Genomic DNA, 16987 nt, shown 5'->3' on the forward strand with positions numbered 1-16987 from the left:
AGGCGCCTGCCACCACACCCAGCTAATTTTTTGTATTTTTACTAGAGACAAGGTTTCATCATGTTAAACAGGATGGTCTCAATCTCCTGACCTCGTGATCCGCCCACCTCAGCCTCCCACCTGGGATTACAGGTGTGAGCCACCGCACCCGGCCCTGAAGTTTTCTAGTCTTTAATTTTTTTCCAGTTCTCAAGTGTTAAACAGCATCAACTGAAAACAAAGCGCCCTGGTAGCTATCTTTAAATGGGAATGAGAATTATCTTGCATATATTCTAAGGCTTAGTCACAAATAATGGATATGGCAAACATATTTGAGCTGTGCCCCCCTCAAAAACAGGAACTTGGGAAATCTTGGCAAGAAGATAGGTTTTTATACAAAGTTGTGCAATTACAGTTTGATAGTCAGATTTGAAGACAGTCAGGTATAAAGCTCTCAATTCAAATGCAGATCAAGAGAAATGAACACTTGGTTTTATTAGTCATGGCATAGTTGAGATTTGTTATTTGAAATTTGTAGTTTCTCACAATAATGTTTTATACTTCACTGAAATATTTTTAGGTACCATAAGTTTCTATGACCAGTTACCTTGTATGAATTGGTCAGAATACGTTGAAGTTTACTACCAAAGAATGTCTGTTTTTGTCTGCCCAGCAATGCTCTTCCCCCTTCAAATATCAGTCAATGTTAGGTGCTCCAGATAGCTGCTGCTGAGATTCTTGCCACCATCTCCTTACTCACAATTTGGTCTAAGAATAGACAGTTTGTTCGAGACCTGGGATTATGTTCTGAGTTTGGAAAAGTGATGTCTTCTCCCGAGATTCCCCACCACCACACCGTCAGAGGAAGGAAGTTCCTTGATAGCAAGTGAAAAATATTCAGGACCCAAAATCTTCACAATTGGCTTGGTGTGGTGGCTCCCGTGTAATCCTAGCACTTTGGGAGGCCAAGGCAGGTGGATCACTTGAGGTCAGGAGTTCCATACCACCCTGGTCAACATGGTGAAACCCTGTCTCCACTAAAAATGCCCCCCCCAAAAAAAAAATGTAACCAGGTGGGTGGCGGGTACTTGTAATCCCAGCTACTTGGGAGGCTGAGGCAGGAGAATCACTTGAACCTGGGAGGTGGAGGTTGCAGTGAGCCAAGATTGTGCCACTGCACTCCATCGTGGGTGACAGAGTGGGACTCCATCTCAAGAAGAAAAAAAAAATCTTCACATTTGAACCCTTAGATCCATTAGTCCTTGAAGCCATTTTCAATCCTGAACTTTAACAGTGAAATTTTCTTGTAAGCTAATTTGACTGGATTCACTTGTAGCCCAAAAGCATAATACAAGACTAAAGGAAATTGACAAAACACCCATGATTTATGCAGTGTTTACTATGAGCCAGGCGCAGTGCTTTTTGTGGGGTGACCCACTGAGTACCACTCTGCTTTATAGATGAGAAAATATGCTTAAGAGGAGGCAAGAGAATGGCGTGAACCCAGGAGGTGGAGCTTGCAGTGAGCCGAGATAGCGCCACTGCACTCCAGCGTGGGCGACAGAGCGAGACTCTGTCTCAAAAAAAAAAAAAAAAGTGCTAAAGTGAGTTGCTAGAAGTCATTCTAGGAATTAGCAGCAAGCCCATGCAGTGTTGCTAAGAATCTTCACTGAATAGTTACACATGCAGTGCTTATTTTAATCATACTTAATGAATCTCCATTTCCTCACTTTAAAAAGGCAAAACAACATGAACAAGTGAAACCTGCTTAGGTGAAGAAATAATCGATAACTGAATGGTTCATTGGAAAACATGCAGATTTTCAAAGGGTTTTGAGGGGACTTGTTTTTGTACACTCTAGTTAACATCTAATCTCTCGGTATGTCCAAAAAGGAACTGATTTTCCCACGTGGGTCTCCCTCTATCCAGTCTTCTCCATCGGACAACTCAATTCTTAAAGATGTCAAACTTCTTGACTCACATCCATTCTACCAGAAAATCCTTTTAGTTCTCTGAGACATGGCAGAATCCAATGTCCCTGACTGCCCCTCTTGTATCTAGACCAAGCTGCCATCATAATGCATGAACCTCTCAATTGGTTTCCCTACTCCCATCCTTACCCTCTATACTGTTCTCAACACACAAGCCAGAAGAAACGTTAAAAGTTGTAGCTCTGAGGCATTTTATAGAAAGTTGATACTCCTCCAACACATAAAAAGTAGTAGGAACCTAAAATTCATCATACATTTATTTCATTTTTGAGCTTGACCTAGTAAATCCTTAGCTTCATTGATTTGGGTTGCTATATAAGGAGATCCTTCTTTGGGTGATTTAAGATCATATTTGTTACTGAGCATCTCTTATTTTTCCTTTACTGGCAGTAAGGCTTACAGGTAGTATTGCTGCTTCCCATTTTGTCATTTTGGGTTCAAACCCACTTCTCTAATAGCCACCGCTGAAGGCAGATTTTGGTAGACTTTGAAAATCCTGTTTTACTTCAGGCTATGTGTGCTTCCTGGCTTGCAATATCTGCAGCAGAAATGGCCAGTCCAGCTGCCACCACTGTACTGACCGTGGCTGCAGCTCAGCTTTCACCTCCATCCGGATTGGTACAGCCTCCTGCCACTAACTACACTCCTTTACCAGAAAGCTAGGCAGCCACTGCCAGCAGTCACAAACTCCAGAGGGAACTTTGAAAAAAGTTGAATGTTACTCCTGAACAGCACCATTAGCTCCCCACCTCACTTACGTAGACTTATGAGGCTCTGTCATATTCCACCCCCATCCCTTTCTTCAGCCATATTGTCCTTGTTTTTTCTCAAATGTGGTTCAGCCTTTGGACCTGCTATGTCTTGTCTGCAGTGTTCTTGGCTATGAGAACGGCTTCTCCCACACCTTCAAATGTTGCCACTTCAGTAAGGCTCTTCCCATTTACAGCCTTAAGTTGTGATGCTTTTTACTGGTTTTCCCTGTCCAATTCCTTCTAACATAGTGGAGTATGCTTGTTACCTCCCCTTCACTAGAATGCAAGTCCCAGGGCAGGGATATCAGTTTTGTCCTTTCTGCTTCAAACTCTGCCTAGTGTATAGTGGGCGTATGTCTACTGATGGAAATAAATGAATCCGTGCTTTCATGTCAGTGTGTAACATTTTCTTGGGTTTAGATGTACCTGCTACTGAAGAGGCAAAGTATCCTCTTGATATACTTTATTTCTCTGTAACCCTGGTACTAGAAATGTAGTATAAAATTATTTTTATATTTTCAAATAAAACATTCTGAAAATGTAAAACATCTAAATTAAATGGATGATTATCTTATGGAAAATACTGTGTGAATAAACTCAAAGGAATCTCAAAGAAGTAATTTAACAGTCATAATAATCCTTTATTAGTACCAGCTCTTAAAATTTTTTTTTGCCAGAGCTAAACAATTTAATATAAAAAATGCCATTTTTTGTCCATACAGTATTTATAAAAAAGTACATAGTGGTTAGTTTTGCAATAATTTCTTTTTAGCCAGATGTCATATCATCATATAAATCTATGAATATAACAAATGACATAAGAACAGTATAAATAAGTTTTTGTAGTATTTACACTTACACAGAAACTAGCCCAAATGGTGTCCTAAGAAATTGTTTACAGTTAAAGTGAAACTACTGATTCAACATACTGACACTCCAATGCTTTTTAAAGTTTCGTATTATTTTCTATACTAGTTTTGGCTATAATTTTGCATAGAATTACTTATAAAGTATGAGCATTTCACATCACAGTAGGAGCTTTTAGTATAATAGTACAAAAAAACTAGCTCAGAAAAGGTCAAATCCTCCTAAATCTAGTTTTTCTTAACATCTGGCTTCTTACTTTTGGGAACAAGGAAAACGTTGCCATCTCTTGTTTGCTGCAGGGAGTATTCACTAGGAGAATAAGGTTTTCCATCTTCATCACGTAGCATGCTGAAAACTTCGAGATATAAGGTGCTGAGTTGTTTTTTCAGTAGGTGAAGGCTCTTGTCATTTTCTCCTTTTTCTTTGAGCAATTTTTCTTTTTCATCTTTCAAATGATCTAAATCTTGCTCTAGTTCTACTATATTTTCCAGTTTTCTTTTTCTGCAATTCTGAGCAGCCACTTTATTCTTACCCCTCCTACGTATATCTCGAATTAATGCAAGTTGAGCTTCATTGAACTGCTCTTTGGACATCATTTCGTTGAAGTCAACAACAGGGAGGTTAATGATTTTTTCTACAGGGAATGGGATATGGAGAGCTTTTGCCCTAAGTTCATCTCTTGTGAGATGAGCCTCCAAGCGGCTTGAATGTTTGTCTTTTGTGAGTGGGGTTTTTCGATGACCAGGACTTACAGGCGATTCTTTCTCTGGTGTGTTCTCACATTGGGCATCATGCAAGTGAGTGCTCTGCCCCTGAGATGGTGACAAGGGTTGTACCATATCCCCAGAAGAATGTACTGGTTGTGTTTTAGGACCATTCTGTTTGACACTTCCAGGGGCACTATCTAGCTCTTCCACTTCAGAATCACTGAGGCCAAGTAGTGTGTCTCCATAGCTGGAAGATTCCACTGAGTGTTCTGGTGATGCCACACTGGGACTTGTGTTTAGTGAAATGCCGGAGTCAGAATCATTGAATTCTGCTGTGCTTTCAGGGTGGTTTTGGTTGAAAGCTTTGCAAAGTGATAGATCAGAAACATCAATGGGCCCATTTAGAAGTTCAGAGAGTGAATGGCTTAAAGTAGCAGGTGAGGGCATGCTGTTGCTGATACTAGGCTCAGCTATGAAAGCAGAATAAAATTCATCACCAAAATCTGTGTTGACTGTGGCATCTGAATTTAATGAGTTCACTGTCAACTGGTTGGGGTCTTCTGTAGAGAGGATGCTGCTGAAGGAATCCTCAAAAGCATTAAGAAAATGTGGACTACAGTTACCTACTTCTTTTTCCATTGAGGGTATAGATGAGTAAAAATGGTAATTGTCAACTTCTGTCAGTTTGGCTTCTGGACTTGGAACCATGGTAGTCTCAACCAGCTTGTCATTTTCAATATTAAGACACTGCATGAGAAGGAAGTTTATACTATATAAATCAAAGTTAATCCATGATAATACGTGATAAATTTAGATAAACTCCCTATCCACATTATCTTCAGGCTTATCTCTATAATTTATTATCTATAATTCAGAGATAATTCTCATTTCCAATACGTATTTACACCTAAGCGTATGTATTATTTTCAGAGTTCCCAGATCAGACATCAGGTTTATAACATTCTATCCTCAAGACAGCCAACCGATTTAACTAGCATGGGCAGTACTCATGACTAATTTAATAGCACCCTCCAATCCTTCCTATAAATAGGTGGCATATAAATAATCAGAATGACTAAAGGCACTGAATATAAAAAAATATCTCCAGGATTACATTCTATTTTAGTTACCTGTAACTCAGGAATGGATAATAGCTCCTCCCAAACTTGCTCAATGTCCTGTTGCATACCGTCTAAATCAACAGGGGCTACCTGAGCAACAGAAGTTTCAGGTGACTGAGCCTGATTAGTAGCAATGAAGACTGGGCTCTCGATGTGACCGGGAATATCAGGAACAAGTGACTGAAACGTAGCCGAAGAAACCTAAAATTGATAAGGCATTGATTTATGAGTCTTCCACCAACAGGGGATGAGTAAGCTCTAAGGCACCACCACAAAACAAAATGGAATCAGCTGCAGTTCTATGTCTCTCTACTTACTAACCAGTCATGACCCCGTTTGTAAATAACGAAACAAACCCACTGACTCAGATTTACGATTTGCTGGCCTAATTGTTTCAGCTTAAGCATTTGAAAGTAAACTTTAAAATGCATAAGTACAATCTTTAGGATTTAGTTTATATAATATCTAGCACAGTGGTACTAGATAAAACAGGTTTATTGTTAACTGAACAAGTCTTCGTTTATTGCCCAGCTGGCTCTTTACTCACCAAAACCTCTTAGATACTTGCAGCAAATGAGTTATTTGTTTCCATGGTTATGCTGTCCATGTTTCTGGCTATGCAATAGTCAATGGTTTTGGTTTTGTATTGTGTGAAGGGTTTTTTTTTTTTCTTAATTGTAAAGTTATTTATAGGCTAAGGTTTCCTTGACAAAGAGTATTTCCTTGGTTAAAAAATTTCCTCCTAAAAATGTTTTTATTCTTTTAAATGGAGATTCATTGATGGGACTTACATAGAATATGATTGTTATTTTATAGTTATGATGGAGTTTTGCTATTAACCAGGTTATTTTATACCTCACCTCATTGTCATCTACAAACGGGAATGTCTGCGCCAAAAGCTGCATGCAGTCATCAAAGTACAAAGCATCTGATTTGGGAATGTGGGCAACCTGATAAAAGGGAATGACACAAAGGAAGACACAAAATGGTTAAATATTCCATTGCCAAGCTAAATATTCAATAATTGATGTTCATAAAATATTTATAATCAAGTTAAGTAAATATTTATCTTATTTCAGAGATCATTTTGATGCACAATTTGAACCAGACCACGTGGGTTCAAATCTTAACTCCTCCAATTTTCTGAGTGATCTGGGCAAATTATTTAACCTTTTTGAGCTTCAGTTGCTCATCGTAGATAAAACAGGAATAATGGTAACTAATTAATATAGTTGTGTTGATTAAATCAGTCAGTATATGTTCTTAAAACCGTGCTTGCCACACACAGTAACGCCAGTAATCCCTACTACTTGGTTCTCCTGCTACTACTTCTGTTGCTACTACTTGATCCTTACAGGATGTTTCTATACTTTACAAAACTCTTTGGTGTAACTTAAGTCTTCCCAATCCTCACAAATAACACTGTTAATATTAGTAGGTTGGGTACTGAACTCAGGTTGGGCACTGAACTCATCAGGAGGCTGAGGTTGGAAAGTAGATTTGACAAGGTTAAGTAAAAGAAAGGCAAAGCTGGAACTCAAATCCAGATATTTTAATTCCTTGGTCAGTGTTTCCTTAAACCTGCCGTAACTTTCCCAAGAACTGAGTACTGTGTACCTGGGAGTAGCTGGCAGATCCACTGGTTTCTGACTGGATGTGCTGGGCTGGCTGAATTGGGAGAAATTCACCTGTCTCTTCATCTAGTTGTAACTGAGCAAAAAAGGCTTTCTCTTGCTCCTTTTGGAGTTGTTCTTGTCTTTCCTTTTCAAGTTTTTTCTGTTTTTCCAGCTCATACTCTTTGCGTCGCTGACTGAAGTCAAATACTTCTCGACTTACTCCAAGATCAATATCTTGCCTCCAAAGTATGTCAATCAAATCCATGTCCTATGTTTAAGACAAAAAAAGGAAGGAGAGAGCTCATGGTTTTTAAGATGGTTTTTAAATGACAGATACCACATAAATTAATTCACATTATGCCACTGTTGATGGTGGGGAGTGGGGAGATTACAAATACAATCTAAATGAGAACACAGATCCAATGTTCTAGAAGAGCACAGTTAATTCCATTCAATGAATCTATTCATTAAAGACAACAAACAACCTACAAACACATAGCCATCCATTCTAATCACTTGGATCATTAATGATAGGGTGATGGTAGAGGTCACTAAAGGGCAAAGTCACAAATGGTTTGAATGAAAAGAAATCCCACCCCTGTTTAATGGAATGTAGAAATTACGGCAAGCACTCTAAGCCACTGGCTTATGAGAAGTGAGGTCTGGAAAACATTACTCAATACATGGAGTTTTCTTTAAACTTTGCTCAGCAAATATCCAATTTATAGAGGGATAACTCCCAAGTTAAAGTGTCAATCTAGCAGTTGTGAAATATCACCATTCTTTCCATCTTTCCTACACTAGATTATCTTCTCCCCATCACTGCTTGCTACTCTTTTCTCTGTGGCTCACCTATACGCCTGTAATCCCAGCACTTTGGGAGGCCAAGGTGGGTGGATCACCTGAGGTCTGGAGTTCGAGATCAGCCTGGCCAACATGGGGAAACCCCGTCTCTACTAAAAATACAAAAATCAGCCGGGTGTAGTGGTACGTGCCTGTAATCCCAGCTACTCGGGAGGCTGAGGCAGGAGAATCAGCTTGAACCTGGGAGGCAGAGGTTGCAGTCAGCCAAGACCGCACCACTGCACTCCAGCCTGGGCAACAGAGCAAGACTCCATCTCAAAAAAAAAAAAACAAAAGCAGACAGGGACAGGTGCGGTGGCTCATGCCTACAAGCCCAGCACTTTGGGAGGCTGAGGCAGGTGGATTGCTTGAGCCCAGGAGTTTGCGACCAGCCTGGGCAACATGGAGAGACCCTGTTTCTACCAAAACAAAAACAAACAACAACAACAAAAAAAAAACTGGTGTGGTGGAGCACACCTGTAGTCCCAGCTACTCAGGAGGCTGAGGTAGGAGGATCACTTCAGTCCAGGAGGTCAAGGCTGCAGTGAGCTATGATTGTGCCACTGCATTCCAGCCCGGGCAACAAAGTGAGAGCCTGTCTCATAAATAAATAAATAAATAAATAAATAAATAAATAAAACTATGGCTCCAGGGAAGGATTAAAGGTATTAAGTTTTAAGACATAGGAAGAATCTTACAAAGAGGGAATGGTTTTGATGAGCAGAGGCTGAGCTTGGTGACTCACGCCTGTAATCCCAGGAGTTTGGGAGGCCAAGGCAGGAGGATTGCTGGAGCACAGGAGTTACTAGCCTGGGCACCGTAGTGACACCCGTCTCTACCTAAAATCAAAACAAATTAGTTGCACGTGGTGATATGAGCCTGTAGTCCCAACTATTAGGGAGGCTGAAGTGAGAGGATTGCCTGAGCCCAGGAAGTCAAGGCCATGGTGAGCTGTGATTGCACCACTGCACTCCAACCTGGGTGACAAGACCCTGTTTCACACACACAAAAAGATACATGGGGAGAGAATTTATATGACTAGGCTAGGCATAGGAACCACATCCAGATTTTCCTAACCAAAAATGTGTCAATAGCAGTTTTTCTGATTTGTAATTTTAGTCTTTGGAAAAATCTAAATAGGTAGGAAATCTCAATCTGTTCCCATTCCACAAATCACCTATAGGGGAAATAATTAATTTGAGAATGCAAAAAAATCAAGATGGGGGAATGGGAGTTGGGACTCGAAGGCCAGTGGGTACAGTGTAGACACATGTCACACTTTGCATTTCAGTTCTGCAGACAGCTGGCAATACCAGACTTAGAGTTCTATTACTTTCAGCTTCCCAAGGACACAAATAACATGGTGGTTGTTTCAGTGAGGAGTCAGGCTATTTTTATCCAATAGAGGAGGAGCAGGCCACCCAGCCTGGAGGCAGCGCAGCTAGCTAGATGGCACAGGCCATCTGTACCCATGATTGAAGGTTGGTGTTGAAATCTTAAATGCCATGAAACCCTGCTCATGGGGCTCATTATTCTAGCCTTGAACAATATATAGTGTAAAGCACACAGAGTAGGCATAGTTAAAGTAGCACTTGTAGTTAGGTATACCTCACTAGGACATATCTAATTATCTTTAAGCCAGTATCTATTAAGGGCTTCCTATATGCTACGCACTGTTCTAAGTACTTTACATATAGAAACTATTCCTCAAAACAGCCTTATACAGAGAAAACATCCCGTTATACAGTATAAGAATACTGAGGTTAAGAAAAAAGAGATACTACCAGAAAGTGGCCGAACAAAGACACATACCCAGGCAGCTTCAGTCGGGTTCATGCTTTATTAGCCATGAGCCTACACTATTATAAAATGGCATGGCATTTGCACATAACCTATGCATATCCCTTTATATACTTTAAATCATCCCTGGATTACTTACAATACCTAGTAAAGTGTAAATGCTGTGTAAATAGTTGTTATACTGTATTTTATGTGTGTATTGTTATTTTTTTTGGTTTTTTTCCACTTTTTTCCTTTTGAAATTTTATTATTTATTTACTCACTTTGAGATAGGGTCTCACTCTGTCACCCAGGCTGGAGTGTGGTGATGCAATCATGGCTCACTGCAGCCTTCACCTGGGCTCAAATGATCCTCCCACCTCAGCCTCCCAAGTAGCTGGGACTACAGGCACATGCCACCATGCCCAGCTAATTACTTTTTGTAGAGATGGGGTCTTGCCATTTTGCCCAGGCTGGTCTTGAATTCCCGGCCTCCAGTGATTTTCCTGCCTCAGCTTCCCAAAGTGCTAGGATTACAGGCATGAACCACTCCACTGCACTTGGCCTTTTTCCAAATATTTTTCAACCAATCTGCCATTGGTTGCATCATGGAACCAGAGGCTACATGGGGCCAAGTGTATATACACTTGGCTTTGGAATCTTGGTAGTATGAAGCGGCCAGTCTGCAGGTCAGATTAAGTCTGCAGGTCACCTAGATCAGTCTCCTGGCCAAGAGCAACAAAATAGCAACCACAGAGCATTCAGTCGACTATATATGGCTATCTTCTCAGGGGGATTCCCACTAAAATAGGCATGAGAATAATTTCTATTTTAAAAATTGATTTGTTTCCATTTTGATGGACATGTTTACCCAAAGGTTATCATGGGAGATAGAAAATTCAAAGACATAGAGAAACCTACTTTATTTTATTTACTTTTTTTGAGATGGAGTCTCGCTCTGTCGCCCAGGCTGGAGTGCAGTGGCACAATCTCAGCTCACTGCAACTTCTGCCTCCAGGGTTCAAGCAGTTCTCTCACCTCAGCCTCCTGAATAGCTGGGATTACAGGTGCGTGCCACCATGCCCGGCTAATTTTTCTATTTTTAGTAGAGACAGGGTTTCGCCATGTTGGCCAGGCTGGTCTCGAACCCCTGACCTCAAGTGATCTGCCTGCCTCGGCCTCCCAAAATGCTGGGATTATAGGTGTGAGCCACCACGCCCAGCTGAGAAACATACTTTAAAATTCTGATTAGCTTGGGCCGTTTCTTCTTAGTAAATCTAGATATATAGCAGAGTATCCTGTCTAGACTTTCTGCAAACTGGAGCTATCTGCCCAAGCAAGGTATTAAGTGTTCAATATATTCCCATCTTCTAGGTACTAGCACCAAAAATGAAAGGAATGCATGATCCTGCAATCTTAATTGAACTCTATAAAATAGGCAGTCCATGTTCCCACCCATCTCAAGAACTGATGTGCAAAGTGTGCAAAGCTCTTTGCAAAGTCAATAAAAGAAACTCAAATACTTGTCCCTGTACCTGGGGAAAAGTGCACTTTGACACATCCCTGCCTCACTTACCCTAGACTTCCTGGGCCTGAGGTTTTTTCTTGTTAAGGAGATCCCAGGATAAAAATCAGTAAAAGGTTGTGACTTTTTCATGCAACTGAAGCAATTTAGGTTGCAAACATCTGCTCATAAATCTGACTTGCAAAGTATCCTTACAACCAACCCTTATGAGCTGGAAGAAAATATTGAATGGAATTTATAATTGTCAGTGTCAATCATGCCAAGAATTGAAATAACTATTTAATTTCCTTTCCCCCCCTTTTCCTTCCCATCAGATAATATTTGAGGGGTTTGGATGGCTTTAGCTATACATTGTTTAATTATTCCATCCTACCCAAGCATACAGATGTTAGTGGATCAAATGAGGCATGTGAAAAATATCTCTCTATAAATGTAAAATATGCAAATGTTTACATGTTGATAGTGATAGGCTCTACTACTTGCTGTATAAGCGAGACCAAAGTCCAGGCCAATGGATAATAATGAGGTTGTGGACCTAACTAGGGGGAGCCTAAAATAATGTTGGGACTACCTAGATGGTCAGAAAGAATGAGCCAATTAACTTCTAAAATCATGGACAGCTTCATTGCTTGGTTCTTCCTCAGGGCAGGTCTGAATTAGACTACTATTAACATGTTGTAATAAAAAAGGATTTTTATCTCAGAGATTCTGACTTATTTACAAATAATAAAGCAAATTAATAAGCAAATTACAAGTTTTAGTGAATATTGCCGTTGATGGTGGTTTTGTTACTGTTGGTGGGGTAGTGGTGATGGCAGTGGGCACCCCCATATACATTTGCATACAACCTAACATAAACGTTTACAAACATACACACACACATTCAATTGCCACTCAATTCCTGCTGTGAGTACCCTTCAATGGACAACTCCAAACCAATTCAATGTTTTTTATTTGAATTTCCCTTGACATGACCAGAAAAAGACATCTTTATGAATCCTTATCAACAAACAGGAAAAATAAGACATGAAGCATTATTTAGACTAGCTCTTGAGCATCCTGTTCACGTTATCTGAAACAATGCTGGACCCTGGGAGACTAAGCAGCTCCTGCGGCCCTAGCTTACTGTCTCCACCAAGAATGCCACCAAATGACAACATCTAATTGCTCTTCATTAGGCTGGGGGACATTCAGTGCAATCGTAATAGGAACAAAATAGGTTTCAAAGTGTTCTGAAAGGTTTTCCTGTGTATTTTTAAGTTTATATTTATGTGGCCGGGCATGGTGGCTCACGCCTATAATCTTAGCACTTTGGGAGGCTGAGGCGGGCAGATCGCTTGTGCTCAGGAGTTTGAGACCAGCCTGGGCAACATGGTGAAACCCTGTCTCTACTAAAAATACAAAAATTAGCCGGGCGTGGTGGCATGTGCCTGTAGTCCCAGCTACTTGGGGGACTAAGGTGGGAGGACTGCTTGAGCCCAGGAGGTCGAGACTGCAGTGAGCCAAGATCGTGCCACTGCACTCCAGCCTGGGTAACAAAGTGAGACCTTGTCTCAAAAAAAAGTTTATGTAATGTTTTTTCTTGCTATGAGAGGTCTCAAAACAAAACAAACAAACAAAAAACTGCTTCATAAAAGAAAAAAGCTAAATTTGAAGCAACTATTTTGGATTCCCAAAAACAGACATCTTGATCAAATTTAGAATGCAGCAACAATAGGTTTATTGTTATGGCCTTAATGTCATACTCTGTGTTACTCAGATTTTCACATCTGTTTCAGCAGGCAAAATCCTGCAGAGATTTGATACTGTACGAAACATTCAAAGCTTTATGTTAAAAAAAAAAAAAAAAAAAAACAGCAGAAGATAACTGAAGACTCACTGTTGGGGACCACAAGCTCACTACTGTATTTTGTCCTAAGCTAATATGCACCAACCATTTCCTGTAAGAAGCCGTGTGACTGGGCACATGATTTATTCCACAAATGACCCAGCTCTCTGCAAGGCTCACACATCATCTAAGAGGAAATAATCGTCCGGGTGGAGCCCATAACAAACAAGAACATGACACTGGACAGGAGGAAAGGGAAGTGCCTAAGGAAGAACTAAAACTGCTCTTCTGCACAGAAATCCAGGGCTTTGAGGAAGTGCAAGTGCCCCATGGAGGAAGGCCACAGTACAAAGTGTTAGATAAGTAGGGTTTGGGTAGAGAGAGGAAAGCAGGTAGCTGGGTTGCACAGCACTCCACAGATACTTCCTTACAACGGATGAGAAAGCTTCCCAAGGGCCATGCAAGCACCAGCCGGGAGCCTTTGCGTGGCATATGGAGCAAATGCCGTCTGCCACTTGGTGTCTGAATTTTTTTTTGCTCTTGTCCTTTAGTGATTCCTGAGTGAGTTCCAAATTATGTTGCTAGCTTGGCTGAGACAAAAGAAGGCAATTTGATAAGAAACACAAATGTTGGACAATTCATGTTAAATCACCATCTGGCCTAACAGAAATATTCATGTTTAAAAAATATATATCATCATTTGCCAACTGGGTAATCTGTTACACATTTTAGGGAAATCTGAAGTTGGACAATTAACTCATACCACTTTAAAACAAACATCTTTGTACCAGGATAAACAAAGAAGAAAGGACTTGAACACAGAATCCATATTAAATATGTCTTTTGTAAGTCAATTTTAGTGCCTTGAATAAACCAGCATTTATCATGCTTAGATGATCCAAAATATCGGAAAAGATAAAGCAAAGATAATACAATCCCTGTCCTAAATTAAAGCTATTCAGTAAACTGAGACAAAGTATTTGAAATGAAAAATAATCTTTTAGACACTCAAATGTCTAATTAAGGCTTGCACCTCCCATTCTCCCGAGGCTCCCTTCCCTCTCCTACCCTCTACCTTGCCCTGAAAATGACAGGAAGGTGGTGGGAGATTTCCTTCTAAAAATAAATTTCATCAATAAACTGTTAAAAAAATTAATTATGCACACTACTAACTCTCAACAGAAAGCGAAACTGAGCCTTGCTCCAAAGAGAAAACTGATCCTTGCTCTTTTTACTTTAATGTAGTATAAAGTTGGAATGTCTTAAGTTATTCCTTCTTAAAATCATGTATTTCCATTAAAAAAAAAATCTTATTTTAACGTTATTCCCCTGAGATCCTTCCTTCATCCAAATCTTAGTTACCAGCATTCAGAGTCTAAGTTACACTTGATTATATTTTTCATTCTTTCATTTCATTCTTCATATTATTCCCAGGTGATTATATTATTTACCTAAAAGCTAAATCTGGTTCAATGTTTTTTTCCATAGACACTGCCTAAGTATTTCTGAACAAAACCAGGTGGAACATGAATCATATCCTACCATCTGGATGAATATAAACCAAATTAAGAGCTATATGAGGCCGCAAAAACATTTGAGGGCATGCTTGAATTTTGAGGAATTGATAAAATAACAGCCAGGCATGGTGGCTCACACCTGTAATCCCAGCTCTTTGGGAGGCTGAGGTGGGAGAATCACTTGAGCCCAGGAGTTTGAGACCAGCCTGGGCAACATAGACCTCAACTCTACAAAAAAATTTAAAAATTAGCCAGACATGGTGGGACACTCCTGTAGTCCCAGCTACTTGGGAAACTGATGTGGGAGGATCACTCGAGCCCAGGAGATGAAGGTTGCAGTGAGCCATGATCATGTACTGCCCTCCAGCCCTGTCTTAAAACAAAACAAAACAAAACAAAAACAACAGAGATCTCCTTCATTTACAAATCTCTACCTTGCAGTCGTAATCCTTATTAAATAAAGCAAAATGACACCAAGCAGATGTGTTTTTAAAATACATCTTGCTGATGACTATTACATTTCATAAACATGTACTTGCCTATTTACTTCTCTGGCTTCTCTCACACTGCATTACGAGAATATAGCAATACCAGTTGTTTTCACAGCAAGAATTCTAGGTCATTCTTTCTATTTCCCACATTCCAGTACTTTTGGTTTTACTAGACTGATTTGCTGTCTTGATTGTGTTGCTACAATAATCGTAAAGTAAGTGATTAAAATACAGAAACACAGAATACTGGAGACAAAAGGGGCCTTACAGCCATCTAGGCCAAGTGTAAATGTTGCCAGGTTTATTTCTATGTAACTACAGTGCCTTAAAAAAAATAACTGGCCTAGCAACATGTTGTATACATCAGCAGAGACACTTAAGAGGTAGCAACAGTTACCACGAATCCAAGTTTTCCTTTCCCTTATCTTGAAAAACTAGAGACTTTTAACAGCATAAAAAAGCCCAAATACACACAAAGAAGTATTATTCAACAAGTTAAAACCCTAGTTCACAAATTTACCATTCCCTGAGTTATAGAACCATTTTTCTGCCCTTTTATCTTTCCACTAGAAAGTGGTCCAGTTTCTTCAATCTGGCAGGTTACTATGTGCAGCCGTTTTCATGGGCTGCTTCCTGTTCCCAAACAAGTTCCTCAGTCATGACTCAATCTAAGAAATATGATCCGGCCAATTTACTGGAACTCTCACCCATTATGCTTGTCTGTAAACTGCAGAGCATGATGCAAAGATAAAGCAAAACTGGAAAGTGAAGAAAGCAAGAATTTGGATTATTTTCTCAAGAGGCACATGCAGAGTTCGGTCAAAAAGATGTCAGAAAAAAAACCAGTTAATTTCCAAAACAGCAGTTGATCCTACCTGCTACAAAAAGCACATGGTGCTGAATTTTCCATGACAGGTTTCACATCTGGGTCCCCAAGGAGGTTTTTTTTTTTTTTTTTGGTGGTTTGTGTTTGAGTAGGATACTGCTGCTAGGCTTCAAAGGACTTATGTAAGGGTTTCACTACTTTGCTGAGAGAATGGCTTGGTTTGACAAGCAAACATTAGGATAAATTTTTCTAATCTCTTCCCCATTTTTGAACAAGCCATGTATGTATTGAGTTCTAAATGCTGTCCTCCACAGAGAGGAACTTCTCACCTTTGGGATTAGGTCTTCTACTGCCCTTAGAATGATCCAACCCTCCCCACTCCCGATCCGACCTCTGCCATATTACCAACAGAACCTTCAGGAACATTGGATCCAACTCCCTAACCTACTTTACCAAACCTCTATAGAAATTAACTGGGCATGGACTAACCAGGTGGCTCAGATCTCCACCTTGAGGTCAAACAGCTTTGCTGCCCATGCTGGTGTACCCTCCTCCTCCAAGGAAGTCCCCCATGAGGGTGGGCACACATAATCCAGCACATTCACACCATAGAGCTTCTACAGATACTTCTGCCACTTCTAAACTCCCCAACTGATCCTTTACCTTCTCTTTTGATCCTGGATTTGTAAAGATAAAGTTCAATCCTTGGGGTCCTTTTCAGATTTTTTTTTTAAAGAGGTAAGAGTCTTGCTCTGTTGCCCAGGCTGGAGTGCAGTGGCACCTTCCTAGCTCACTGCAGCTTCTAATTCCTAGGCTCAAGTGATCCTCCCACCTTGGCTCCCAAGTAGCATGCATCACCATGCCTGGTTAATTTTTATTTTTTGTAGAGATGGTTCTTGCTATGTTACTCATGCTGGTCTCAAATTCTTGGCCCCAACTGATCCTCCTGCCTTGGTCTCCCAAAGTGCTGAGATTACAGGCATCAACCACTGTGCCTGGTCAATTTTCAGATGTAACTACCTACAAATAGCTAAAAGTAATAATAAGTCAGTACAGTCAGTCATCCAGGCTTGGGGGCTAAGTAAGTACTAAATGCCATTTACTGCTGCTAGCCAGAGACCTTGTGTGCTGGTGGTATGAATTTT

General features: G+C 40.2%; 1 protein-coding gene and 1 pseudogene across 11 annotated transcripts in view; both read right to left on the reverse strand.

Moving 5' to 3' along the window:
- Positions 1 to 1581: 1581 nt before the first annotated feature.
- LOC103889991 (mitochondrial import inner membrane translocase subunit TIM14-like) lies at positions 1582 to 2751 on the reverse strand (annotated as a pseudogene).
- A 588-nt stretch (positions 2752 to 3339) lies between these two features.
- The window catches only part of NFE2L2 (NFE2 like bZIP transcription factor 2), a 35331-nt gene continuing 21683 nt past the window's right edge, over positions 3340 to 16987 (reverse strand). For 7 of the 11 annotated variants that reach the window (XM_009237853.4, XM_009237855.4, XM_063712453.1 and 4 more), the window contains 4 exons: positions 7035 to 7301; positions 6278 to 6367; positions 5427 to 5618; positions 3340 to 5043 (listed from right to left, as the gene is read on the reverse strand). In XM_009237853.4, coding sequence (XP_009236128.2) covers positions 3817 to 5043; positions 5427 to 5618; positions 6278 to 6367; positions 7035 to 7301 — 1776 coding nt within the window. In that variant the 3' untranslated portion in view covers positions 3340 to 3816. 11 annotated transcript variants of the gene reach the window in all.

This window comes from Pongo abelii, chromosome 11 (genome assembly GCF_028885655.2).
Source record: "Pongo abelii isolate AG06213 chromosome 11, NHGRI_mPonAbe1-v2.0_pri, whole genome shotgun sequence".
Lineage (NCBI taxonomy): Eukaryota > Metazoa > Chordata > Mammalia > Primates > Hominidae > Pongo > Pongo abelii.